Source organism: Lethenteron reissneri, chromosome 42 (assembly GCF_015708825.2).
Source record: "Lethenteron reissneri isolate LAM-NWPU_2019-01 chromosome 42, ASM1570882v1, whole genome shotgun sequence".
Taxonomy (NCBI): domain Eukaryota; kingdom Metazoa; phylum Chordata; class Hyperoartia; order Petromyzontiformes; family Petromyzontidae; genus Lethenteron; species Lethenteron reissneri.
Genome location: NC_083820.1, coordinates 5,184,173 through 5,211,811, shown reverse-complemented (window position 1 = coordinate 5,211,811; position 27,639 = coordinate 5,184,173). Strand labels below are relative to the sequence as shown.

General features: G+C 46.0%; 1 protein-coding gene across 1 annotated transcript; it reads left to right on the top strand.

The window, feature by feature from the left end:
• Nucleotides 1-1,304: 1,304 nt before the first annotated feature.
• FBXO9 (F-box protein 9) lies at nt 1,305-27,639 on the top strand. Its single transcript, XM_061569126.1, is given in 14 exon segments — nt 1,305-1,380; nt 1,383-1,420; nt 4,713-4,796; nt 5,689-5,868; nt 8,841-8,898; nt 12,511-12,613; nt 13,105-13,229; nt 17,341-17,455; nt 18,369-18,487; nt 19,014-19,104; nt 20,950-21,045; nt 21,530-21,626; nt 22,180-22,334; nt 23,088-27,639. Coding segments are annotated over 14 exon segments (1,431 nt in total). The 5' UTR covers nt 1,305-1,319; the 3' UTR covers nt 23,197-27,639.

Below are 27,639 nucleotides of genomic sequence, written 5' to 3'. Positions count from 1 at the left end.
TCACACGACGTCACAAATAGTCAGACCCCCCCCTCAAATATGACGTCACAAAGCTTTGCCCCCCCCCCCAAAAACCATATTTCCATTTTGAAAATAAACATGCTTCAAATCGCTTTAAACTATTGTCATTGTAGTGCGTATTTAATGTGGCGGCGGTGACTCTGATGTTGTAGGAGAAAATATTTATCAAAAAGTCTATTTAATTAAGTAGAACGTGTTGTCTATATTTATTTAAAGTTGCGCATTTTGATGTGACGTCACATTTCTCCAACCCCCCCTAGGTGCATGACGTCATTTACGGACGGCCCCTAAAATAGGCGTGGCTTGGCTTCAGTGGGCGTGGTCTAGCGAGTAGTGGGGGGGGGGTGTACGGGGAGGGGGGGGGGTCCGGGGAGGGGGGGGGTGTGTACGGGGAGGGGGAGGGGGGTGTTCGGGGAGGGAGGGGGGGTGTACGGGGAGGGAGGGGGGGGTGTTTCGGGGGAGGGAGGGGGGGGGTGTCCGGGGGAGGGAGGGGGGGTGTTCGGGGAGGGATGGGGGGGTGTACGGGGAGGGATGGGGGGGTGTTCGGGGAGGGATGGGGGGGTGTACGGGGAGGGAGGGGGGGTGTTCGGGGAGGGATGGGGGGGTGTCCGGGGGAGGGAGGGGGGGTGTTCGGGGAGGGATGGGGGGGTGTACGGGGAGGGAGGGGGGGGTGTTCGGGGAGGGATGGGGGGGTGTCCGGGGGAGGGAGGGGGGGTGTCCGGGGGAGGGAGGGGGGGTGTTCGGGGAGGGATGGGGGGGTGTACGGGGAGGGAGGGGGAGGGAGGGGGGGGGTCCGGGGAGGGAGGGAGGGGGGGGTCCGGGGGAGGGAGGGGGGGGGTCCGGGGAGGAGGGGGGGGGTCCGGGGGAGGGAGGGAGGGGGGGGTCGGGGGAGGGAGGGGGGGGTGTCCGGGGAGGGAGGGGGAGGGAGGGGGGGTGTCCGGGGGAGGGAGGGGGGGTGTCCGGGGGAGGGAGGGGGGGGGTCCGGGGGAGGGAGGGAGGGGGGGGTCCGGGGGAGGGAGGGGAGGGTGTCCGGGGAGGGAGGGGGAGGGAGGGGGGGTGTCCGGGGGAGGGAGGGGGGGTGTCCGGGGGAGGGAGGGGGGGGGTCCGGGGGAGGGAGGGAGGGGGGGGTCCGGGGGAGGGAGGGGGGGGTGTCCGGGGAGGGAGGGGGAGGGAGGGGGGGTGTCCGGGGGAGGGAGGGGGGGTGTCCGGGGGAGGGAGGGGGGGGGTCCGGGGAGGGAGGGGGGCGTGGCCTCGCAGTTCCGTCTCAGCCATGGCCGCGGTTCGCAGGGCTCGTAGCGATGCTCGCTGCGTCGTTCGCTTCACCGACCGTGAACTGTGCTGAGCGCCGCGTGGCGAGCGCGCGTCGTCGACAACCCCTCGCTCGAGCCGGGTGCAAATGGTGAGCGGCGGCGGCGATTGCTTTTAAACTCGGTCGCGTTGAGGCGAAGACGCGAGAGGCGTTCGTGGCGGTGAGGGGCGGAGTTGCATCGGTGCACTCGGCTCAAGTCAGCCGACCTCATGGCACCCGCTGCCTCTGTTCCTGTTCACCTCCTTTTGCCAAGCGGGGCGTTCGACAACTTCACCGTGGGCCGAGACGCGCACGTAGCCTGGCACGAACGCCGTGGTGACGTCACTGCCACTGTGTGGCGAGTGGCGGCGGTTACTGTTGTGGGTGGGGTGGGGGGTTGTTGTTGTTGGGGTGATTGTTGTTGTTGGTGGGGTGGGGGGGGTTGTTGTTGTTGGGGTGATTGTTGTTGTTGTTGGGGTGATTGTTGTTGTTGGTGGGGTGATTGTTGTTGTTGGGATTATTGTTGTTGTTGGGATTATTGTTGTTGTTGGGGTGATTGTTGTTGTTGGGGTGGTTGTTGTTGGGGTTGTTGTTGGTGGGGTGGGGGGCGTAGCCAACACGGCAGTGTTGACACCAGCTCACCCCTTCTCGACGCTCATTGGTCGCCGGGGGGGGGGGGTGTTTACAACGTCACGTGACGGCCTGCGCGCCAATAGGAGCTGCAGCTTGCGTCGTTTCTCTTTGACAGGCGGGGGGGGGGGGGTTCTTTGGTAATGACGTCATCGCAGCGGTCGCTCGTGTCGTCATTGTCGATGTTATTGCGAACAGCGTGCGGGTATGACGTCATTTACGCGGTCCGCCCTCCCATCTGCGCGTGACGTCACGCACGCTGCTGACCTACTTACTGTACGGGTTGTAGATTTTAAAAAAAATGTGTGTGTACGTGTCATTACATAACAGCTGTTTGCGACAAGACGCAAGCACACAATGTCTCCTCCACATATCTGCGTCTCCACATAAAATAAAATGTAGAAAAGTAATTCATAACCCATCCGAGAGTATCATTTGAGTTTAACAAGTCGGAGGATTTTGCGACCAATATCCAAAATCGAAGTTTTTGGGTTAGATCGCGTAAATATAAATGCTTCGTTATATCCGTCACCACCACCCGACACTGCCAATCAATAAGGTTTGTCACGTCAACAAAACGTGACCATTCGTTACTAGTACAGCACACCGAATAATAAGGAAATATAAATGTGTCGTTAAACCCACTACCACCCGGCACAGCCAATTAGTAAGGTCTGTCAAGTTCATTCATTAGGTATAGCCCTGTGAGCCATTCGGCTCTTGAATCGGGTGCAACCGCAACAAACAACAAAAACATGAACAAAAACATCTTAAAGTGAATATGTGACTAAGTGCAAACAGAAAATCCAAGAAAAGACAGCAAAATATTGCAGAAAAAAACACCGTACACCAACGCTGTGTGCAAAAATCCCAGTGGGATGCAAGTCAAACAAGAACAACAATAACCATAAGACAACTTAGATTAAGGCCATCAGTCTAACTCTGTACTACAACAAACAAACATGTCACATGCCAATTCGATACTAATACAGCAGCACACCGCTGTGTGTCGGAGAGTAAACCCACAGCATTTACAATTCGAGTACCGATGACGTTTCGCGAGTAATTACAACCAGCATCATTAGGCGGACAGCCAAGAATTGTGGAGAAATCCTGGAGCATTGTTTCAACACAAGCAGATTCTAGACCGGTTTCAACATTCGGTGTGCCATCGCCAGTCACGCTTTGCTCGAGCCAATGCGGGTGAATTGCCGATAATTACGATATCTTACATAACTCGGAATAATCCTTCGCATCGTTGTTGGAGGATTATAACACGTTTGGCACCCTTGCAAACGAGTTCCAGCTCAAGGGATTTTCTCGGTAAAATGTTAACTGAAAAAGATTGCCTGTCAGACTGCGCGGTGGTAGGAGATGCCTTCATCCGGCAGTGGTTAGGCAATGGCTGAAGATGTTTGGGTTCACTTGGTCCTCGGCAGAAGGTTAACGCGGATAACGAATTAATGCTGCTTACAGGATAACAACAGTGGCAATCAGGCTTTGGTTCACTGGTGATTCCCACAAACAGTTATGTACCGGGCTAAACACTAAAATGAATGAATACCCATAGACTGATATGAGGAAAACGCAATGCCTATAGGTCCACATGGGAACAGTTGCATAACACTTTGAGAGACATGCGTGCTGAAGTGATGTCTAAAAACAAAGTGAATTTCCTGCGCCAATGAGCATTGAGGCAGTGCTCCTATCCTGTTTATAGCCATGTGCAAACGGTGTCTTCCACAGTCGTATGACAGGGGCGAGTTTATCCAAAGTACAACGTCGTATTAATCTTGATCAACTCCGCAGAGGTGATCGGATGAGTCAACCTCCCTGCCACGATTTGAACTTGCATCCTTCCGATCTAGTGGTGAAATTTAAAATACATTTTAAATCCTCTTTTTCTCTCTCTACTGGGATATACAAGTGTTCCAACATTGTTAAAACACAGCGCGTAAAGAAGGCGGCTGCACAACATGGCTTGGGAGATTCCTCCTGATACTCTTTCGATTATTTACCGTAAACAATTATGTTTGGCTGTTGGAGCTTTCGGCATTTAAATTGAATCGTTAAGTTGGACCTGGAAATTGATCAACTTAAATCGCCTGCAATTGTTATGTCTGCATCTGCACTTGCCTAGATATTTTGTACCATTAAACACTCCACACCTCTACCTCTCCGTGAGTAATAGGGCAATTGTGGAGATATTTGAGGAGTTCCCATACCCGATAGTGTGCTAATGACCAGCTCTTGGTTGGATAGCAAAGGTCTCGCTTCGGATCAGTCACACAGCATTCTATTTTCATCGGTCGTGTTACGCTGTGTAGAAACTGCCTGGCATGTTACTCCACACACGTCTCCGATTCTCTTCGGACACAGTTATAAAGTCTCTTTATGTTTGCGAAACGTGGTACCTTTCACAGGTACACCTGCGTATGCTTGAAACATTTGGCTTTCCGACGTTCCTTCCTGGGTTTAACCAGGCTGGACGCTGCAATGAGCTCACAGATACTCGAATGTTCTGGACAGTCACATCAGTAAGCTTTTTTGGCAGGCATGGTTGTGTTGGCTGCATACCCAGTTACTGTATGCCAAAGCAATTTCACTTTGACCAGATAGAGGGGGCCAAAGGGGTACAGCACAAGCTTGAGAGGAGATGACTGATGTGGTATGGGAAGATCTGGAACACTATAGTGATATCACCTTTACTTAGTGGGAAATGGACATTGTTGTGTGTGCTTATGTATTTGTGTGGGTGTATGTGCATTAACAGGCTGAAGGAGACAAAGATCATCTCTCTTTTCTCATGGATGACAGTGATGATGAGCAAGAGGCTGCATCAGAAAAGAATCTGAATGTAAGTGCAGAACAAATGCATTTAATGATCCTTCTACAACTTATCCCATGAGCCTTAATCACCCCCTTGATTAGGATTGAACCCAGCGTGAAAGCACCTAGTTAGTTTCCTGCATGATTTAATTGGATTTTAGTTGTGATTTACTGGTCTTATCTTGGGCACAATTGGCAGCATAAAAATACTGCATTAAATTGGTGGTTCACTAATTTGGCACGTTTTAGCTCTTGGAGTACATTTTTGGACTATTAACAAACAACTCATGCAATTTGTAGGGTGTATAAAATGTTGTGCAGATTATTGATGGTACTTCAGAAGTCACCAAACACTCGTTAATGGAATTAATTAAGTTTTCCCTTGGATGACCTTCTCGTGAGCTATACTTGAGACTCGCTAAAGCTTTCCTGGGTAAATGAAGGCATTTCTTATATTATTATTCTGCCATGTCATCGTTCAGGGCTATTTCCTGACACAAGGTGATCTGTTGCTGAATTTCCAGTTGGAAACGTACTCATCCCATGCCATCAATGGTGCAATTGAAATACAGCCGATTCCGTTCTTCCTTCAAGTACAAATGAGAGAGAAATTACAAATGCGGCAATACATATGAGCAACACAAATGAGAAATGGCACACACGACAAGAGCAAATGTCAAGTGCATATGAGGCACGGCCGATACAGAATTCAATGGCAAGACAGACCACAGAATTAATCTACACACTCGCCAAAATATAATTGTGTGCGGACCCCTAATCGTGCCGAATGTGTCTTCTACAGCTGAGGGACGTTTGGTCACACTTGTGAATCCACATGATGCTGTGTTGTAACATAATGGGGCCAGAGGAAACAGTCCACCTGGGTTGCGCCTGAGGCTCGTGTCCTTTGCCGCCGCCAGGAGCAGCTGGAGGCGTTCAGGGAGCGCTGGCGCTCGGAGCTGAAAGGGGGCCGCCCAGGAGGGGGTACTGCCCGTGAGGGCCCCCTGCCCGGTGGTACAGCCCCGCAGCTGCCGGTGCCGTCCCCGGTGCAGCCGGGGTCGCAAGACCGAGCAAAGACGACGCTCTGCGCAGAAGAGCAGGTGCGGCGACAAGGGGGAGAGACGCTGGCAGTCCGAATTGGCACCGTCACCCATACTCGTTATTTAGGGTTGTAGCAATGCACTGGTTCCCTCATTAAAATGTATCATTACACACTTGCTTAATAGATAGGTATTGCCGCTTGATGACATTTTTGAAGCCAGCAGGGAAAATTGTAACCCTATGGCACGGTTAGCTACGTATGTTGTGAAAGAAGTTCTACATACGTTGATAAAATGAATACTCTCTGTAGGGATGTCAACAGTGATTTCCCTATGAATTGTGAATTCCAAGACCTGCTTCAATCCATGTGAAGTTCTTCATTCCATGGCTTCCTCCTACATCAAGGCGCTGCTTCAAGTTTATGTTCCCGTGTGAGATTTGCAGGGATCGGCTCGTCAGGTCATTTGGGTGCAACCACATACCAACTTCAAAATAGTCGGCATGGCATTTTCTGTATCCCTACGCAGCTCTGGGATCTGCTCCACAACGGTGCAATTTGCTTTGCAGCTGTAAATAATTTAAGAGGAGGTTGAAATCTGACCTTCTAAAAATGATATTCATTGTGCACTGTTTTCTTCGTTTATTTATTGTCCACTTTGGTAAATGAAATTTTATTTTGTGCTTAGGAATTGTTTCAAATGTACGTCTGTGCTACATATGTGCAGTGGTCTGTTCAAAATTAATACATGATCATAATTTAAACCGGGTGATAAACCGTTGAGAGTCAACGTCTTTTTAAGTGAGACTTGGGTTGCAACAAATACAGAATAAAGATTAAATATGAGACCAAAAAGAAATTGGTTTAATAAACTACAGTTAATAGAACAAGAAATGAAAATTTGATCGATTAACTTTGCGATTTCATTCATACCGAAATATAGATCAAACATTTTATATTCACTCCGGTGAACAAGTGTGCAAACATTAACATTAAATAATTAATCCGTTCTAAAGCACTGAATTCGATGCTTGCCGAGTGAGCGTTGAATCAGTGTCAATTGGTTAATCGTAACAAGAGGCTGCACACCTGGTTGTACATGATAGGTCATTACCAGCAGGTGGGGCTGCGTACCGTAGATCAGCTCTGGCCAGTGGCGTTTGGCCATCGCTGGTTCATTTAATCTCGCTGCGCCCGACAGACGCCTACATACGCCCTTGTGTGACAGCCACGGGACTACATTTCTCTGAATTATTGTCGGATGCAAATCGCACTGTTGCTTCTGCACGTGCTCTACAGTGCCTGTTGTTTGTCGGAGTTTAAGCTCAAGTGTGATGCATTCTAGTTTTTGTTTCTCAGTGACGCTTGCCTATAGTGACGTGGTGATGTATTACAAGGTACGGCAGTCGTTAAGATGAAAGTCACTTTAAATGTTCTTCGTTTTGTTCATTGGTGGCCAGGTGCTTATTGGGCTAATACCGTGGTAGAGACACTGAGCCAGCAACCATTCACAACCTGGGTTTAAATCTGGGTTTCAGCTGCTCGTTATTAAGCCAGGTTCTCGGGTTATTGATTTTATGGTCTCAGCCTGGTCGGCAATAACTGCACGTGAAAAACCCATAATTAGATTAGTAATTTCACGAGCCGTGACTTATCCCAGCTTGGAGATGTAACATTTTCCATTTCATTGACACTTATCAAACATTTATTCATAATCAACGTTTTTGGGTTAGATCGCGTTATTTATAAATGTGTCGTAACCCTCCACCACCCGACACGGCCAATCAGCAAAAAAGTGTCACGTTAACAAAAGACAAATAGTTCACTGCTTTAGCCCACCGGTGTGTTGAAGAGTGAAACCACAACATTTACAATTTTTGAGTACGACGTTTCACTGGTAATTGCATCCAGCATCATCGAGCAATTTGCCAGAATGGTGAGGCTCTGCTCTTGCTCCCGGTCTTAAATAGAGCAGCAGCAGGGTGACGTCATCATTTAACTCATCAGGTGCAACGATTTGAGGCGGAGGGGGGAGTGTCAACGTGACACTTTTTGCTGATTGGCCATGTCGGGTGGTGGAGGGTTACGACACATTTATAAATAACGCGATCTAACCCAAAAACGTTGATTATGAATAATATTGGTCGCGAAAGCCTGCGTGTTAAACCAAACATTTATTGCAGGGCATATTAAAAGTATGTCCCTCATGTTGACAAAGGAGATTTGAAGTGACTTAAGTAATTCTGTAACAACATCTTCTCAGGCAATTGACAATGTGGAGCATTGCTCGTCTTAAGATCTCCAATGGGAATGTTTTCATGTCGTTACGTAGCACATTCGGAATATAACTCTGGCAAGACGAACATTGGTCAACCACATCATATTAGACAAAGGCTTTGAAAGATTACATCAGTGTAACAGCATATCATTTTCATGTGATTTGTATTGCTTGTAAATGTCCTGTTATTAAACTTTCAATTTGATGTATCATGCTTGTAAGATTACGTTTTAATTGATGCATTGCCATGTGCCTAATGACAAGAGCCGTTTATTTTTTTGTGCTGTGTATTTTTTGATGTCAACTCTTATCTGCAGAGGATCATGATTTGACGATGTTTGCACTGTTGTGCCGTGTCAGTTCTATACAGTGCCATGAGATGCAGTCACATTGGTATTGTATTAGACACTACGTAAACCTACATTGTGTTGTATTAGACACTACGTAAACCCACATTGTGTATATTAGATGCTCTATAAACCCACTTTGTGTTGTGTATTAGACGCTATGTAGACCCACGTGTCCTATTAGATGATATGTAAACCCACGTTTTGTTGTATTCATCACTCCGTAAACCCACATTGTGTTGTATTAGGCACTACGTAAACCCACGTGTATATTAGATGCTCTATAAACCCACTTTGTGTTCTGTTAGACGCTACTTAAACCCACGTGTCCTATTCGACGCTACGTAAACCCACATTGTCTCCTACTTGATGCTATATAAATCCACATTGTGTTGTGTTGCGTTGCAGGCGCGGGAGCTGTTCATTAGAGCTGCAGAGCTGGAACAGGAGGGGGCTCTGTATGAAGGTACCCAACTCAGCACCCATTACTGGGATTAAAGGGGATTTGGAGCTTGTGATGACTGCGTTTCTCTCACCCGTAATCTTGATCCGGGTCACCACAAATCCGAGGGTTTCCCACTTAAAACATCACAATTACTCGTCTTCAAATCCCTTGCGAAACATAAAAATCACAACATTCAGGGTCAGTGTCAGCGTTGCGTTACTGTAAACATTTGTTCACAAATCACATCTGTGCAGTTTTTTTTTTACGTTTGGTGTTTGCGTGTTTGCCAGCCATGATGGTGGTAAGCCGAGCAAGAGTGACTTTTTAGGGAATCGATATTGTAAAAGAAACTGGTCAAACATTCCTGGGGCACTCCTGAAAACGAGACTGTAAGGATTTCTGTAATGAAATAAAATCAATGTTTTTATATGTTCAACAAGCAACCGCTGCTGTAGCACTCAGCTTTGCTGCTGACCCTGAACTATTGGTTCATATTCCACATTACTTTGACAGCAACCATACTCCCCCTAGGCTGGCAACAATCAACAATGGTTATCGGTAATAAGTGGTATAACATTGTGCAGTAAATTAAAAGGGTAATTCAGACGTAGTAGGTTATTTACGGTCACTGAGAGAAGAGATCTCAATGTGTAGGTTTCCTTCAGGGAAGCCATCTTTCTGTCTTCAGGATAGACTGGTCCCTGTCCTAGAAATGTGGAAATGCCACCACTGGCTCAGTGCTTTCAATAGAAGCCTTATAAATAAGGGCATCCGGTTGGAATGTCTGAATTCGCTTTTCATTTCATAATATAGATTATGAGTAAGTGCAGTAATGTTATACTCTCTCCTTTGAAGACAAGTTCCAAGCTGGTGTAACTCAGAATAGCTTGGCGTCTGTGTGGTTGCAGCAAACAGTAATGCCATCATGAAGCCTCGGTCCCCACCATCGAAGGCCCTCCAACAGCAGTGTTTTGACAACTTCCCTTCTCCAAAATGCTGGTCGTCCCTCAATTTTTCTTTTCATTTTTCTTTTTCTTATTTTTGCCGCCTCGCTTCCTAAGTCTTCCAAACTTCAGAGAGGGCTAGGTTAGGCGAGGGTGGCGTGGTGTTGGAAACGCGGTGGGCGGGGGGGTGGGTAAGCATCACCTGTGTGCGGTCGGGTCAGCGCCTGGCGTCTAAGCTGCCACTGAAGTTTAGGGTTCGACTGGGGGCCGAGGCCGATGATGGAACGGCACGCATGCCTTGCACCGGAGATGGCGGAGTAGGGGAGGAGTGGGTGGGCGATGGCAGGGAAAGGCGGTCAGGGCCACTGGTCCCGTGAAACATGACACCGGGGAATTCGGTCAGGTGACGGTGGGGAGAGAGGGGCGGCTGTGCCGGAACGGCCTCTCGGTGTTTTTTTTTACACTTCTTTTTTCTGTTGTTGCTGCTGCCGCTTTCTTTGTCACCGCCCGTGTTGGCCTGGCAGTTTGTCACTGATAAGAGCGAGAGCAACGTCTGTCATGGACTCTGTGGACAGGCACAATTTACCACAAGATGGAAACACAGCGGCACTCCTGTCCACCAAGCGTGTTCAATTAGTTTTGTAAACAGGGTCACTAAACAAGTCACATACCCTCTATAAGGCTTATCTTCATTGGCAGTCCTGAGCCAGTCATGGACATTCCACATTCCCATGATCGGGACCAGTCTATAAAAAACGAAAACGTCTATTCCACTGAAGCAGTCTTTTAATTTTATCGCACTCGCAAGGGCGATGATGGTGACAATTGAGAAATAGTACTGCCAGCAAGTACGTTATTTGACGGTCAGGAGTTAAAATCCTCATCAACTCAGCTTGTCATCCCTCTGGGTCAAGAATATCAGTACTGTTTTCTGGTAAAGTCTTATCATTGGTTGTCTTCATGGTAGACTGACCCCAGCCATATGACTTAGAGCCCTGAGCATAGATGTATGTTGCCTCATTTCTCGTTTAAGCAGTTAGCTATTACATTTTTTTTTTGGAATTGCCCCACTAAGAACAATTTGCTTAGAGGAAATATTAAAATATTTACAATTTAATACATTAAATGATACATTTTAAGTCTCTTTCTAAATTGTTACTTTGTTGTTGTTGTTGGTTATGTGCCTAGCGTCTTGTCTCCTGTGTGGTTTAATCGTATTCATTTCAAATTGCCTGTAATGCGATACGAGCAAGTCAGCCCATGCCCGTCTCATGCTAAATGATGTAGCAAATGCCGGCTAAGTTGTCACGGGAGCACCGCAAAGGCTGCGGCTGGCTGTGTCTTAGTTTCGTGCCGGCGACCGGATAGCGGGCTGCTAGGTGAGCGCGCGAGAGCAGGAGACGCGACCGCCAAATCGGACGGGGACGGCTGGCCGCCTTTTGTTCCAGCCTCAACGCCGCACGCACTTAGGGAGAGATTCCCATCTCAGCGACATGGCCAAAACACATCACCTGGAGGATTTACCCCCCCCCCCCCTTCACCTCTTCACTCCTCCTCAGTGGTGATTGAGGCACCAGCAGGTTTTTTTCGCGAAAAAAAACAATTCCAATTGAAATGAACGTTGGGACAAGAAGAGAATTTGGCACGTAGGCTCGCGAGTCTATACGTGAGCATTAGCCGGGGGGCATTTGGGGTTTGCTGAAGGCGGCGATTGTTGCAGTTATCAGCAAACAATTACCAATGTCTGTGTGCCCCTAGTGTGGCTAAAGCGGGCCCCTTGGGACCAACTTCGGAAGTAGTTCTGACATCCTCCAGAGCCACCCTCTGCCCAACATGGTACAACTGCTTGCCACGGGAGTTCCAAGTGGAAATTGTGTTTGTCTGATAGCAACATTGGAGGAAAAATGGCCATAAGAATCACGTCCCAAGCTAAAACTATGCAAGAGTGGTCAGATAACCAATATATTTTGGAATGAAAGAGACTTAGTTTTTTTAATCTTTAACACATCTTTAAGTTTCACATTCTGCCAACAGGTTATCAATTTGAATAATAGACGAATAGCTGAGTGAGGGTAATAAGTAATGATTTAATTGTAAAACAAAAACATCTGGCCACGTGGTTTACATGTGTAAATTAAAATATTGCATGTTTGTGTTAAGTTACCTTGACACAACTACTGCATACAAGTCTTTCCCAAACCTCTTGCAATGGAGACCTGGGAAAAGACAAGAAACAAACAAGTGCAAAGGCACAGGGAGTGCAATCGAAAACAAGTCACACACAACGTACCATGCGCTCAACATTGTAGATTGTATAATCTCGAAATAAGCCATCATCTCGGTTATCATCTGTCCACTGCAGGATGAAGGCCTCCCCACCCCATCGCCATTTCTCACAGTGCGGCAATGTAACAATCCATGTGGCTCCCGCACACAGGATAATGAAACTAATAACTGGACATCTGTGAAAAAGAGCTTTATAGCTCATCGGATTCTGCCGGTATAAATCAAGATTCAGATTTTGAACAAAAAAAAAACTACTTCAGAATTGAACCGCAATTTCGAAATGTGACGTTGTTGATACGCTGGTGGTGGTGGTGGGGCGGCGGGGGGGGGGGGGCGTAAATCATTACATAAAATAGCGACAATTTTCTTTGTTTGCCGGTTTTTGTTTTCTCTGCGCTTCCAGCCATCAAGTTTTACCGGCAGGCGATGCAGCTGGTGCCTGACATCGAATTCCGGGTGAATGATTATGAGGGCGAAAATGGCTCGCCAGGAGACATGGACAATCGGTAAGCTTGGCCCGGCCCGCACGAAGCATAGTGGGGTTGTTGAGACTGAGCGAGCATTGCTGGGCCTACTGCACTCTCTCCGATGCAGCGTCAGTCATTATAATTTCAAGAGAAAATGGCGCGATTGCGCAAGGTCTTGTCGACGCAGTATAATCTCTGAAGTCCAACGCCTTGTCTATGGCCATGCTGCACAATAACGGCACAGGAACAACTGAAGTGACCAGCGGGAAAGGACGTCACAGGAGGTGCCTAATGGGAAAAGCCAGGAAGTGATGTTATGTCACCCTTGTGTTGTCTCTTGTTGATTTTATAATCCGTCAACCTCCACCCTCTTAAGTCTCTGAATTTACAGGCGTGTGCCACCATGCTTGAGTATAGTCCATCGCTCGTAATATTTGCTGACCGTTCTCCCCAAGTGGAAGTTGACAGTGAACGCATGAGTGAGTGGAAGCTCGCAGTCAATGAACGAGTGGATGGGTGGTTTCCTTCAGCGAGGTGGTGGAGGACAACGCGGTGACGAACCTCCTCACCTCCTTCCAAAGTGAACTGAGCCTGCAGGAGGCTCAACCGAAACTGTGTCGGCGGGACACCGAGTCGAGGCAGACGCACATTTCCGGTGAGAGAGAACATTGGCACACACTCAAAACGTACCCTTGAACACTCACACACCTACACACACTGACATACCCGCATGCACTCGCACACAAACATCCGTACGCACTTGCAAGGAGTCGCTTGCCTGCATGCACGCTTGCACGCATCCACAAACGCTTGCACACGCGTGCACTGTTTTACCTGCACACACACAACCGCACAGTTGCACACACACACACTTGCTCGCGCACTTGCTCGCACACACACATACGCTCGGAAGCACGCATCCGCTCACATATGCCCACACTCAAATACACATACCTGCATACTTGCACTCACGCGCTGCACTCTATTGCACACACTTGCACACACTTGCACACGTGCAAACCGGTACATAGCCACACACTCGCACACCCATATTCATCCGTACCCATAAGCACATTGATACACATGCTTGCACAACCATACACAGGACATGAATATATGCACACACACTCGCACACATTCGCACGCCAACACAAACACGCACGACTGCCGTGCTCATGCTGTCTTCACTCCACCGTATGCGTTCTCGAAAATGTCGCATTTTCGCATGCGCATCTAGAACCCAGTTCATGTGTTTCATGCCTTCGCTCTCGGATGAAATGTCATAGAGCAATGAGTCGTGATTGCTCTACTGAGGTCCGCATGCGATCCCACAAAACAAGCGCGACCGACCGCCTCTTATTTTCCCTCCTTCATATCTTTCCCCCAAAAATCTATTTTTTTTTTACCACGCTCGTATCTCATAATTTTGCATCATTTGTTTTCGTATGAAAACACGGTTAAAGAAATCGACTATCTTCTCCCCAGCGCTTGAAACGTTTTTTGGTAAAACAAGCACAGACACGCGTGGGCGTGTATCGCTCATCGTCACAGCAGACCGGGCCGCGCACGATAAGCGACAACACAGTGCCGTGCTTGTGAAGGTGCTTTATCGAGGGGTTGCATCGCAGGCTGATCCAAAAATCCATGGCTCGGAAGAAGGCTCTTGATTTTAGGCGTAAATTGTGCGTGGTACACTCGGAACGTTAACATTTCTTTGTTTTATAATTTTTATCGCGTTATTGACGTAAAGAATCTCTTGGCGCGTGAAAGCCCGAGAAGCCGTGAAGCCATCGTGTGATTTATTTACAAGGTCGTGCCGTGTGCCTTGTTGAATGTTGTCAAGCACTACTATTTTATTTCTTGGGGCTCCGGAAGTGGTTTCTCCTGAACCCATCCATGCTGACGGCTCGTTCCAAGTGCCGCAGCTACACGAAATAAAGAAATAATAATTGAAAGTCACAAATGTGCTTCGGATTTTTTTTCCACCTCGGAAAGACGAATGAAATGTCATTATAAGGAAGTCACGCTCTCCACGGTTTTCTTATTCTCTCCGGCTGTGACCGAGGCACCACCGTCTTTGTAAATACATTCTTTTGTGCAACTTCATGACCCAAAACTTGACCGTAAAACCCCATCATTGACGTGAGCATTGTTTAGAGGGGGAGAGAGAGCTGCACTTTTAACGCTACGTGCAGCACCTGAGGCTCTCAAACAAAAATAACGACCACTCGGCGAAACGTGAGAGAGAAAAACATCTGAAAAAGAAACAACCCACGTGGCTCGCCTGTGATGATAAAACAAGTGAGCGGCGGGTGACACAAAAGGAACATGAACGCGTGTGCGTTTATTCACCCGATACGCATTGCTATTCTGGGTTATCGCTTTCCTAGATTCTGCAGATGCTCGGAAGTTCATAGTCACTTTGATTGCAGTAAAACTCACTGAGCACCATGGCCAAGCATGCTTTCTTGCTCACCTTTCTCTGAATATATCACGGCAGATGAGATAAGCCAGATGTGCATCGCTCTATACCATCGCTGAACATCACCACAAAGCTTCCTGCTGATTGGATGTTGAGCAACCCTTGGCTGATCGATTGGACATTGCGATTCCTGCAGGTGATTGGACGTTGAAATGTCTCCCAATGATTGGATTTTGAATGTTAATTCACGATTGGGGGTTATTCCTCCTGAGTCATTTGCCAAAATGTATGCCGCGAACGTGGCACTTTGTGACTCGCTTGTGTGCGTGTTGTCACAGGGGCTTTAATCGGGACGATGTGATTCTTATGCTCTGATGCAAGCATCGAATTCTGCGTCCGGCTATAATTATATTTGCGTACTGCAAATTATTCATTGAGGCTAATGGTTTAAATGAGTTCCACGAAACAAACGAGATGGAGCACAAGAATGATAAATTGTGACGGTGCAGACTGTACGAATGGGATAGTACCGTTGAAATATGCATTATGGAACGGGCGGTTCCCAGGGATACCAAGTGATATCTCGAGGGTTATGCGACACGGGTCACGGAATGTCAATGGTCACGTTGGGTTAGGTCACCCGGGTTTTCGAAGGAAATGACTAAATTGGAATATACATAGCAGTCATCGCCACCTACTGCAAAAACTTGGCAGGATCTTCCTGACAAAAGATTAGTGGGACTGGCTGAGGCTTTGCTGGATAAATAAGTGTAAAAAATATGTATGCGCATTGTGTGTGCACTAGCAATTCTAATGCCATGTACTTATCTGTCGAATGGAATTCGGTGAACCCATGAACTTGGACGCCTCGGCCATCCACATACTTTGCTTGTGCCCTCTCGTGTTTACACCGTTTATTTTATTCCACGCCCAGTGATCCTCAACTTTCCTGCTGTGTAGTGTGGTGTTTAAAAGATTACTTAAACTGTACGGATGTGTGTTGTTCATGTGGAAATATTACATTGTCAATATTTAGTCATTACTTGTTATTAAGTTAAGAGATAAATGGCTTCGGTTTTGATTACATGTAACTAAGAGCATCATAATTATTTAATAAAATATTGAACTCATACGCTGGTAGGGGTATATGGACGGTTGATAGGTCTGGTAGGGGACATGCGGCAAGCAAGATGTTGTAAACCAATGCTATGGAACGTGCAGACCAGACAGTGCAGCTAAGACGGTCTAATCGAGACAAAAAAACGAACGCAATCTTAAAGTGAATCGCGCATATTTTGTAAGAAATCGTAATTAGTAGATTATCACACGTAAATAGTTTGCTCATACACATGATTTAAAGCACGTATCTTGAGTGTTACAACTGATTTGATTTGGTGAATCAATGCATCGTTACCTTCGTATCGGTCAGGTGTGGTCAACTGGTAAGGGACGTATGGTAGGTTTGGAAGGCTTGGGCCTGCCGATTGAATTGCCTGAGAGGAGGCTCCGTTTATGGACTGGCTGGCGAGGCTTGTTTTTGCCACACGATTGCCAGCCTACCTTTCCGATAAACATCGGCGCGGCAGAACGGAGAGTTTACCCGAGCGAGATGCCGCGACGGAATGTCTGCACAGTGGCCCAGCGGATGATGATATCTTGGCAATGTTACTCCCGAACGTGGAGAAAATCAACCCCCTTGGCCCCCGGCCTCTTGGTTTGTAAAGCAACTGGAGACGGAGGTTCGTTAATTTCTGTGACGTGCGAGAGCCTCCGCGACTTGAATGTACGCGCGTATCGAGTGCGCGTGTCTGCGGACCTCTGGGCCATTGGCTAAGGCTGAAGAGGAATACTGGCAAATTCCTGTGGCGAGAGTTGTATGCTTTGAAGTGTGGGTTTTGCGTTGCAGACAGAGAGGGTACGATTTGTTAATGCAAGGGCAATTGCTTTGGTGCTGAGTGCTTGGAGCGCAAGAACCTGGCAGATGAAGAAACGCTGTCGGCGTTCGACTCGCAATCAGAAGGTCGCAAATTCAAATCCTGGCCCAGTGTCAACTCAACCCATCACGATCACCTTTTCTGGGTCGATAAAATGAGTAATGCCACTTAATGCACGTCCTTTTGGATCAACTTGCCTGCTACTATTAGCACGGTTGGCTACGTACGGTGCGAAAGAAGCTCTACATACATGTTACTGGAATTTCCACCACTGGCTCTGGTCCTGCCAGTGAAGATGAGCGTCGCCCCACACTCGAGTGGGCACGCAGATGTACTTTCGCTCGACGGTTTGCGTGCGGGTGAGCGTGACGGTACTGCTCTATGCTCTGCCCGTGCTTTGGTGTCCCCAGCGCTGCCTGTGGAGGTGCTGGTGTATGTATTCCGCTGGGTCGTATCCAGCGACCTGGACCTGCGCTCTCTGGAACAACTGTCTATGGTGTGTCGGGGATTCTACATGTGTGCCAGGTCGGTAGCGGTCTCCGTGAATCCAGCTCGCTTTTATGTGTATGTGCGGTGTGTTTGTCGCTGCCTCTATGGATGAGTGTCAAAATCAGAATATGTATTCATACTGGAAGAATTCGATGGGCTATGCAGCTCGTTTTCACAACTTTCCAGTCGAGGCAGGTCAGAACGTACTAAAACAACAAACGATAAACAAAAACATGATGAGGAGTGCAAAGTATAGGAAAGGTAAGCAAACTAATTGGCCTACACTTTCAAGAAGGCTGTCTCTGGTGTAGGCCAATCGGTTTCAAAGGCAATGCACATAGTATCAGGACGTATTTGTTTGCATGCTTTGCCACGAGTACGTGTGGTTAATGCAGACTTGATGCCGACTTGCAATCGGTATCCATTTGGTGTTTGAACATCTTAACACCCGTTTTATTGCCAGAAAGGGTAAATCCGAGTCTTGTTTTTCATCCAAATATACAACCAACCACATCACTATTCTTGGTTCTTTCGGTAAAGTCACGTAGAAGTATAATAATAAAAAAATAATAAAAAATTATCACAACGTTTCGACTGCAACACAAGCAATCATCATCAGGTGTGAAATCCACAGCAAGAAAATCCACAGCAAGAGCAAGAACATTTTCTTGCTGTGGATTTCACACCTGATGATGATTGCTTGTGTTGCAGTCGAAACGTCGTGAGAATTTGTATTGTTTTCTATTTTTATTTTATTATTTCCCTTCTACGTGACTTTACCGAAAGAACCAAGAATATGAATCCCTGCAGTCACTAAAGCTTTAAATCAAAATTCCACCACATTCTGTTGACCAGGCGAGGTAGTTAACATCTCGCCATCGATTGTTCCTTGCAATCCCGATGGAATAGTTTGCAGGTAATTTAAGTCTGTGTTTTTGTCGCTGCACAGGGACCCGGAGATTTGGCGGCTGGCCTGCCTGAGGGTGTGGGGCCGTAACACGGGCAAGCTGTCGCCCTACCTGTCCTGGAGGCACATGTTCCTGGAGCGAACGCGCCTGCGCTACGATGGTACCGCTCCCTCCGCCAAGGCCACCTGCACAGCCCTCCGCACCGTGGTTCTCACCTCACGGCAATGACACCCTGTGACCTCGTGCCATGACGAGCCGCTGTACCCACAGTTGGCCTGCGACTGGGCATGCGACGATTTATCGGTTACAATCAAATCTTTACACAAGTGCGTGCATCGATTTGCGTGTCATAAACGATTATTTTGAATGTAATATATTTTTTTATGTATGCATGTGATACATTGATGTCATATTTAGGGAAACTGAGCGAACACAAAGTTCAAATAATAATAATGTGTTAGGCTGTTGGTTGAACTGAATAAATGAGACAATGACTACAAATGACGCAGTATAGACAAGCGAGAACAACAATCGAGATTGGAGAGGCAGTAAAGAGAAAGGCAGACACTGCAGGTGATTTAAGATAGGCATGATGATCCCCAGACTTCACACATGATGATCGTCGGCTTTGACCCTCGCGTGCTCATAGCTGCATGCGTTAACGAGCGCTGCTCTGCGGGATGCAGGGGTGTACATCAGCAGAGTGAGCTACATTCGGCAGGGCGAGCAATCCCTGGACGGCTTCTACAGCCCCTGGCACCTGGTTGAATATTTCAGGTGAGTCGGGCGAATTTAGTGGATAGATTTCAACCATTAACCCTTTCTCGTTCCAATGACGTACGTGTATGTATGTGTACGTCATCAGTTTTTCTTCCACGTCTTGGTCACAATCGGAAGTTAAAGGCCATTCCGAAGGGCGTGTGGCACGGTTTGGCATCAGCTGTCATAGAGTGCAGTCGTGTCGCTACAGTGTTCTTGCGGTGAGGACAATTATCCTTAAAAACAATGACACGATGCCTCACAATAAAATGAATGGTAACCGAATCTAGTTTGAATGCTAACCGCTTGCGCGTTCCGAGATTCAGTGGTGAACGGGACCCACCCTGCAACTTACAGATGTCTCGAAATGGGAAAGGATTGAGTTGATAATTGTTTTTTTACCCTTCTATCTGGCAACAAAACTGACACCTTTTTACAAGGAGTCATGTTTGCATAGACCGCAATACCTGCAGTCATAAATACAAACAAAAGACATAACTCTGATAATGTGCACTGTCCTTGAAGTTGATTGGTCCACACCCGAGACAGCTTTCCTTAGAGCCTAGTCTCACATGGGTTGGACCAGATGACGCCAAAACGCCTTTGTCTTTTGTTTGTATTTATGACTGCAGGTATTGCGGTTTATGCAAACATGACTCCTTGTAAAAAGGTGTCAGTTTTGTTGCCAGATAGAAGGGTAAAAAACCAATTATATTTTTACTGGCAAATGAGGTTCCCATAGAGAAGGATTAGAGTTGTGAAGCGATAAGGATGTGTCTGGTGGTGCTGGGTGGGACATGCGCAGAATGGGTGAGGGCGATTGGCAACACCCGCATTGGGATGATGTTCACGAATCTGGTGACCAAAATGGAAGCCCTGAGAGCAGATCTTGGGATCCTGTTCGGGCAGATCTTGGAAGTCAAGTTTCTATTGTGGAGCAGCAGAGGGATCTGTGGAGAACGCATTGGAGAGGTCTGGTGACAACATCAGCTTTGGCCATGATGACATCTTGGCCTTGATGTATCTGGGAAAGTGGCACTGCGGTTGGAGCACTTGACTCGCAATCGAATATTGGAAGTTGTAATCCCGGTCGGGGGCTGAGTGAACCCATCATCTCTGGGGTCAATAAAATGCATACCACGGTGTGGGACGTAATCACAGTTTGGTCGCTGGATAAACTTGGCCACCGCCATAGGATGTGGAATTTACACTACTGGCTCGATCCCACAAGTAAAGATACCAATTTCATAACTAGTTGGTTTATTTCATGCCTTGGGTTGGTGTTTCAAATTACCAAAAGCCATTGGGCTTTGAGGTTGCTTTGAGATGGCAAGATAGCAAGGAGAATCTCGCACCCATGTGTGGACCTTTGAATGTTTTTCCATTATATTTGTGGATTGTTTGCATATTTCCATTCATTACTACATGTGAAAAAACCTTCATTAGTAAGAGTTTTGAGACAGGCTTGTCTGGATCAGTACAGAACAACTTCTTCCATTGTTCTATTGGAGTTAGTGCACCTCAGTGTGGAGCGTGCATACCTGGTTAAGTAAAAAAAAATGCATTGTCCCCTATAAGCAGGTAGCGCTTCACCAGTTAAAATGAACACACTTTCACTCTAGACCAATCCAACCGTGTTCATGAAAATGTATCAATTATTATGAGATGCAAATTTCATGCAATAGTATAAAAGTGTTACCTTTCAGCTCATGGAACGAACGAAGCACGGTACATGAAGCGGGCAATGCAAATGAGACAAAAGATCGGGTCTTGAACGGTTGATCGCTTGGCAGAAGGGGGCTAGATCACTGGATGCCCGGCTGCCTCCGGGACCTCTGTGCGATGTGTCCGTGTTTACTGCAGGTATCTGCGCTTCTTCCCTGACGGGCTGGTGATGATGCTGACAACTCCAGACGACCCCCAGTCCATCGTGTCACGTCTGCGCACAAAGCACACGCGGTAAGCGACGAGCAACGCCGCATACGGGAGCCGCCATTCAAATCTCGCATGCCACCTACTCTGTACGTACGCACTTTTATAGCCCTCATGTCAGGCGATTATTGGATGAGAACCTCGCCACACTGTTGGGTCGTGTTGGTTGTTTGACGACACTTCACCACGCTGGTCGGTAGGCATTGGTGAAGGTTTAGAAGAAGAATTTCAGATGTCATTCGACCCTAATGGTAGCTGTGGACAAGAGTATTTTAAGTGTAGGAGATGCATCCAAAACTGACTAGCCCTTGCCGCCTTGTTTAAAGTTCTCTGCTCTCTAACATTGTCTGAAAGTGGCCCAACTCATATGTCCCAACTTGTCTTTTGTTGAATTTATAACCATTTAATGTTTTTTCATAATTTTGTCCTGTTTTGTTGAACGTCTTCGTTAAGATATGTATTCTAAAACGTTCTCCCGTTTATCTGTCCCTAACAACCTGTCACACCGCAGCATTGACGCTGTGTTGTACGGCCACTTCCGTATGACACAGGACTCTAACGGGGACACACGCGTCCTCTCCATCCTCACCAAGAGGCCCGACAAGGAGGTGAGGGCCTCTCGCCCAGCATGGCATTGTGACTGAAACCAAAGCAAAGTGACCTCTTAATAGATCGTTGAGCCAGAGCTGTCATCTCCTTGTTGAGAGCATTGAGCCAGTGGTGGAAATTTCACATTCCTACAGCAGGGGTGAGTCTATGCTGACTTTCTCGCAGAGTGGTAGTAATTTTATTGACCCTGAAGGGATGATATGCTGAATCAATCATAAACCAGAATTTCAACTCGCAACCTTCTGATTGTGAGCTAATTGCGCCAACTGCCAAGCCGCAAACAACATTTAACATGAACCAATTTTAGGTGCGTAAAACAATTTGTTAAAATTAGACCAATCTGTTAAAGCCTTTTCACACAAATAATAAAATAGCTTTTATATATAAAAAAAGTATTCATCACTGAGTGTCGTTGTGGTGAACGCAACTAATGGAGGTCTCTGTGCTGTGAATTCTTTAGTGGACGAGGCGCTGATGGGGTGGGGAGTAATCTCTGTCGTGAGTTAATTAACTGTGCCTTACGCATGCACACGCGTGCTTGATCTCGTGCAGAGGGGCGGGGATTTCCAGCGCTACCGCCGCTACCGCCGTGTGGCACCGCCCGAGTCGGAGCAGCGCTTCCACGTGGAGCTGCAGTTGGTGTGCGGGGGGCGGCAGCGATTCAACAAGCTGTTGTGGCTGCAACATTCATGCCAAGTCACCTGCCGGTGGGTGCACGTGGGCATCGGGGCGAAACTAGAGGCATGATGGGGGATTGCGCACATTGAGGTGTGGGGGACCATGAGCTGTGTTGTGGATGGTTGTGGTGAGGTGTTGGGGTCGTGTGCTGGATGGTGTGGTGTTGCTGTGTGTGATGATGGGTGTTTGTGGTGTCTGGGATGTGTGCATGCCTTAAATCACTTGATATTTGGTTTGTCATTTCATATGTCTTATTCCAACTGTTAAAGATTAAATTATTTCGGTTTGGGTGAAATGCAAAAAAACTCAAATGTCACCTTACTGTGTATACAGAACCATTTTTAAGTTATTTGTGACATTTTCCAGGACCATTTTCCAAAACAAGGTGGAACACCTTCACCCGGGCAAATATAGAGACTTCTCAATGGGTTTGGCAGTCCTGAAATATCAAGCTTTTAAAATAGGGTTTAACATTCATAAAAAAAAAACATTCAATGCATTTTCTCTTGTAATTATCCATAAAATACCAATTTCCTGAGTCTCAAGGGAGGGTGGGGGGGGGTCATTCACTCGCATCACTCCCCCTTTGTATCTTCCACTGCACATAGTCACTTTAAGATGTTTTCTTGTTCATGTTTTTTGTTTGTTGCGGTTGCACCCGATTCAAGAGCCGAATGGCTCACAGGGCTATACCAAATAAATGAAACTGAAAAATGAAAAACTTCACCTAGAGACACAAATGTCTCCGCTTGCTCTAACCTGGCGTCTCTCTTTGCTTCCAGGGCAACTGGAGAGACGGTGGAGTCCAACTTTGACATAGACAAGAAATACGCCTCGTTCTTCTTCTCCCGGGTCAAAAGCTTCACAGCCTACTCGGAGGGGCCCCTCTAAGAGAGCGCCCCACCCCCTTGAGAGAGTGTGTACCCAGCCTGCAGGAGGGGGGAGTGGGATAGGGTCACGTGTCTGGAATCAAGAGGTCGTGCGTTACAAACCAGGACGGCAACAGACCTGTCGTGTCACCACTGCGTAGATGTTATGGAGACGTATATTAGCGTCTTCACATGTTCTTTCAAAAAAATATATGAGTTTTGAGGTTGAGTGTTCATACTTGTTTTATCCCAAATGTCTTGAGACTTGGTCTTTCCTGGATAAGTATATTATCATTATTATAACCTGGTTTATTTGTATAGTTTGTTAAGCATGGGAGGGCCGTGAAAGAACTTACCCCATTTTCATTAAGTCTTACCTCACGTGTGTACAATTTCTTTAGCAATTTTATAAATGACTGCTGTGAAATATACAGAGTACATTTAGAAAAATATTATTGGGTGTTCAAAAGGCCGAAAGGAATTACTGCAAAAAAGGTTAAATATTGGGTAGAAAATGTAAAACTTTGACAGCTTCCTACATAAATTCATTGTGATTGTTAAATTTATAGATAACTCAAAGGAAATGTAATCTGAATGTAACATCTTGAGACCTTGTGAGAGGCACAATTGCCTCTCCAAAATATCTATCACATACTACAGGAGTAAAATGTTATCTGCCATTATTATTTATCATAATTTTTAAATGTATCTGCCTGGTGTAGAGATAACATGCAATCCAGACAAGTTGACTCATCTAGACCGACCTCTTACTCCGACCGTTCTCCCTTCTGCTTGGCTTGCGTGGACCTTGCCCAGCAGAAGCTTATTGACCCGTGTGAGATTGCTGTCCAAACCTGCCATGGATTTCACAATTGTGCAGCTTTCAATCGCCGTGAGGCTATTGTGTTACTCCCAACATGGAATTAACTGAGCTGTAGTCATAACCAACACTGCCCACCTATGTAGTCGACTGCCATGTGTTTGAATTGCACATCTTGACCTATACAGCTGCCACAGAATACTTTTGCTTTGTCAATTAAGTTTAATCGCACTTGCGTTTAACACCGATATCTGATTTTTCTCATAATCGCCACCCACCAGGAATCGACCAACCAATCGCAAACTTCGTTCAGGGCAGGCAAACAGTGATTGGCCAGTAGCCCGGTTGCTTGCTTTGATCCCTTGTAAAGGTTAATGTCAAGTTAGGCTTAAAGGGGAATGCAATACGGCTGCAGGTGAAGCACCTTGATTATATTTGCGCTATCTGCGGTGAAATCAAAAGACTCAATTTAGCCGTTGTCATGCTGCGTAGAATGCGTTGTTGAGCCATGATTCTGAGAACTCCCGTAACGCAGCAAGTGCATAATTGCAAGCTTCCCACCGGCCCAATTATTCGACGGAAACCATAGAGGGCACACATCAATTAAAGTAATAGTGAACAGCATATCCAAAGCGTATATTGCATCAAAAATATAAAAATGAAAGCTTGTGAACATTGTTTTAGGGGATGCTGGTGAAGTTATTGCTCAACAGAAGGCAGATGAGTTTTGGATGAAAACAGGTTTCATCATTAGACGCATCTATTCGTAATGATTTTTTTGTTTTGCTCTACATGCAGTGAATCATGCATGTGAGAATCGATTATTTACAACTTAAGCAAATTATATGCAAATGATAAGCTTGTAAGTGAATAAAACTAGAAAAAAAAATACAAACAAGACGTTAAAAATGAGACGAAAAAAAACTATTCTGGAATCAGATCGTGACCTAGAAATGTGATTATCGAATCTCCGGGAGGGGTGTTCTGGTTTTTGACTTGTTACAAGACTAGTTGCCACCTTTGAGAACAGAAGGGCCACTGCCTGCAATGTGCTGCATTTGTTGTAGAACAGCGGTAACGAGAGGTGGCGAGATCCTTTGTGTCTCCTTTGGAGTTTTTGGAGTTGTTGATCCCTGACTTTGAAACATCTCTAAACATTGTGGCCTTCCCGCTAGGAGACCAATTAGCGATTCACTTCCAGTCATCGTCTCCTCTGGGTTCCAGCCAGCAACGTCTGCTCGACTCGGTCTCTTGGCATGGCCAGTTGGTACGGTTTTGACGTTTGTGAATGTAATGCTGTAGATTTAAGATTAATTTGAAACACAACAAAAAAAGCACTTAATTGCTCCCTGCGGCAAGCCGGATTGACATTTACACGAAATCCTCTGAAAAAAAGGCAAATTCAAAATGCAGCCGTTGACGGTTAATTGCCAGTGTGAGCGGTTCAGCACTAAACGTGAGCAAATTGATTAGCGGTGTTTTGCAAGATAATTGGATCACCAATCAATGGATGGTCTGTAAACTTCAGTTCCTGATCGCAAGTTTATATGAATTCATGAAATCTGATGAAGGGCTTTCCATTCAGAATCTGAATATTCTGGAGGAATCTGATGAGCTATAAAGCTCTTTAACAGATGTCCGGGGGGGGGGGGGGGGTGTAAGAACGTTACAACAACAAACAGTACAAAAACATGATAGTGCAAAGTACAAGAAAGGTAAAATCACCCAAACACATACAACTAAACCATCCCATCCTATCAGGCAAAGCCCACTGAGGTTTTCAAATATCGACACAACACGATGTAACACATTTTTTGTTCCTGGGTACTAAGTGTTATTTTTTAATTGCTTATGCCTAAAAAGTATAGAAAATGGCTATCAGTACCCACAAATTTTGCTTTCGTGACCAGGACTTTATGTGAACGAGAAGACACAAATGGGCACGTTTTCTCATTGAAAATAGGTCAATTTCAAAATATCACTGTCCTGGTCACAAAATCAAAGTTTGTGGGGATTAATAGCCATTTTCTGTACTTTTCAGGCATAAGCAATTAGGAAATAACACTACTCAGGAACACATTTTTTTGTTACACGGTGTATAATTGCACATTTTTGTGAAAAAGCGATTGAAGGAATGATTCTTGGTGTAGAAGGTTCATCATTTACATGGCACCTCATTCGACCGCTACCTTTCGCTGCAAATGTTTACACTGGCAATTAAAGTCGTGAAGGTGAATTGAGTCAAGAGAGGCTGTTCGCCACAGAGAATTGTAATTTCAAATTCCGGTTGCCGTAGCTGCATGTATATAACGTACAGCTCGCCATTGTTAAATAATTTCTGTTAAATTCACCGTTCAGATGGTTTTATTCAAAACTCAAAGGGTGGACGTAAAAAAATGGCTTTGCAGATTAAAAAAAAGAAGAAATAAAAATAAAGTCTTATTTTTTTTGTTGGCAAAAAATATATATTTTGCAATGCAGTGTGACAAATGTCTATACCCCTTGAGTAATGTGAGCCATCGTTGACGAAACTTATGTGCGAGCGCTACAATTTCTACCTGTGTTTTATTTAGCATACGTTAAGTGTTGTGGTTTATGTTGCGGCGAAATGTGAAAAAGGTCTTCAGTTGTAGGAGGGATTGGATGTGCACACATGTGAACGTGCGTCCGACTAAAGAATTTGCCAAAGATTTTAGATTTGTGTAAAATTTATATTAGAGATAACTTTGACGTCATTCAAGAGAATTGACAGTTGTGCTGGTGGCTCTCTTATTCATGTGCTGTGACGAAGAACCAATGCCTAAAAAGTGACCTGTTCCTCTTAAACCAGTGTTGATTGTCCTTCACGATGGGGTAATCGGCAAAAAGCCACATTAACAAATGTACCCAATAAAACCAGTATACTGGTGTATTTGACATGTTATGAATAAAAGAGGGGGGGGGGGCACACGTTGAACCCAGATGTATACCCTTTGAAATAACAAGTCCATCAATAACAGACTGCCAGATTTAGTTTCTGGCTATATTACAAATAGTCTTGCATTGGTACTCCTTGGGGAAGAAAACAAGTAAAATATCACAGCCTTTTCAAAATTACCATATACAAAAGTTTTGACACTTAATTAAAATGTCAATTGCACGCACATTATTGTAGTGACCTAATTAAAATGTATCGGGGCATCTTTACTTCTTGACGAAACTCCCAACGACTTGCCCCATCGTTGGTCCGATGGAGATATTGTCACCTTTTCGATTAAAATCGGGACAAAAAAACAATCGTCAACAATGCGTGAATCGGACGCAGCCCGTGAAAGAGATTCAGCCAGCGCATTGCTATGTTAATCAAATTCCATAGAGTATTAATAAGAGCACATCAGATGATATATTTAACAGTGTCTGCTGGCTATGACTGTACATCTTGATGTCAGAAACTCTCCCACAATTGAACACCTCTTTGGGGTCTGCATTTTATTAATGTCTTACAACTTTAGTTCAATGTTCATGTGAGCTCATGGGCTGTCCTCTGTGTGGTACTGTGTGCTTGTGCTACTGCCCTGTATGTTTGGCTCTGTTATAGAAGAGTTTTTATTTTGTTTTACGGCAGCTGTACCAAGTGTGTTCATCATTAAAAACATTTTGACTGCT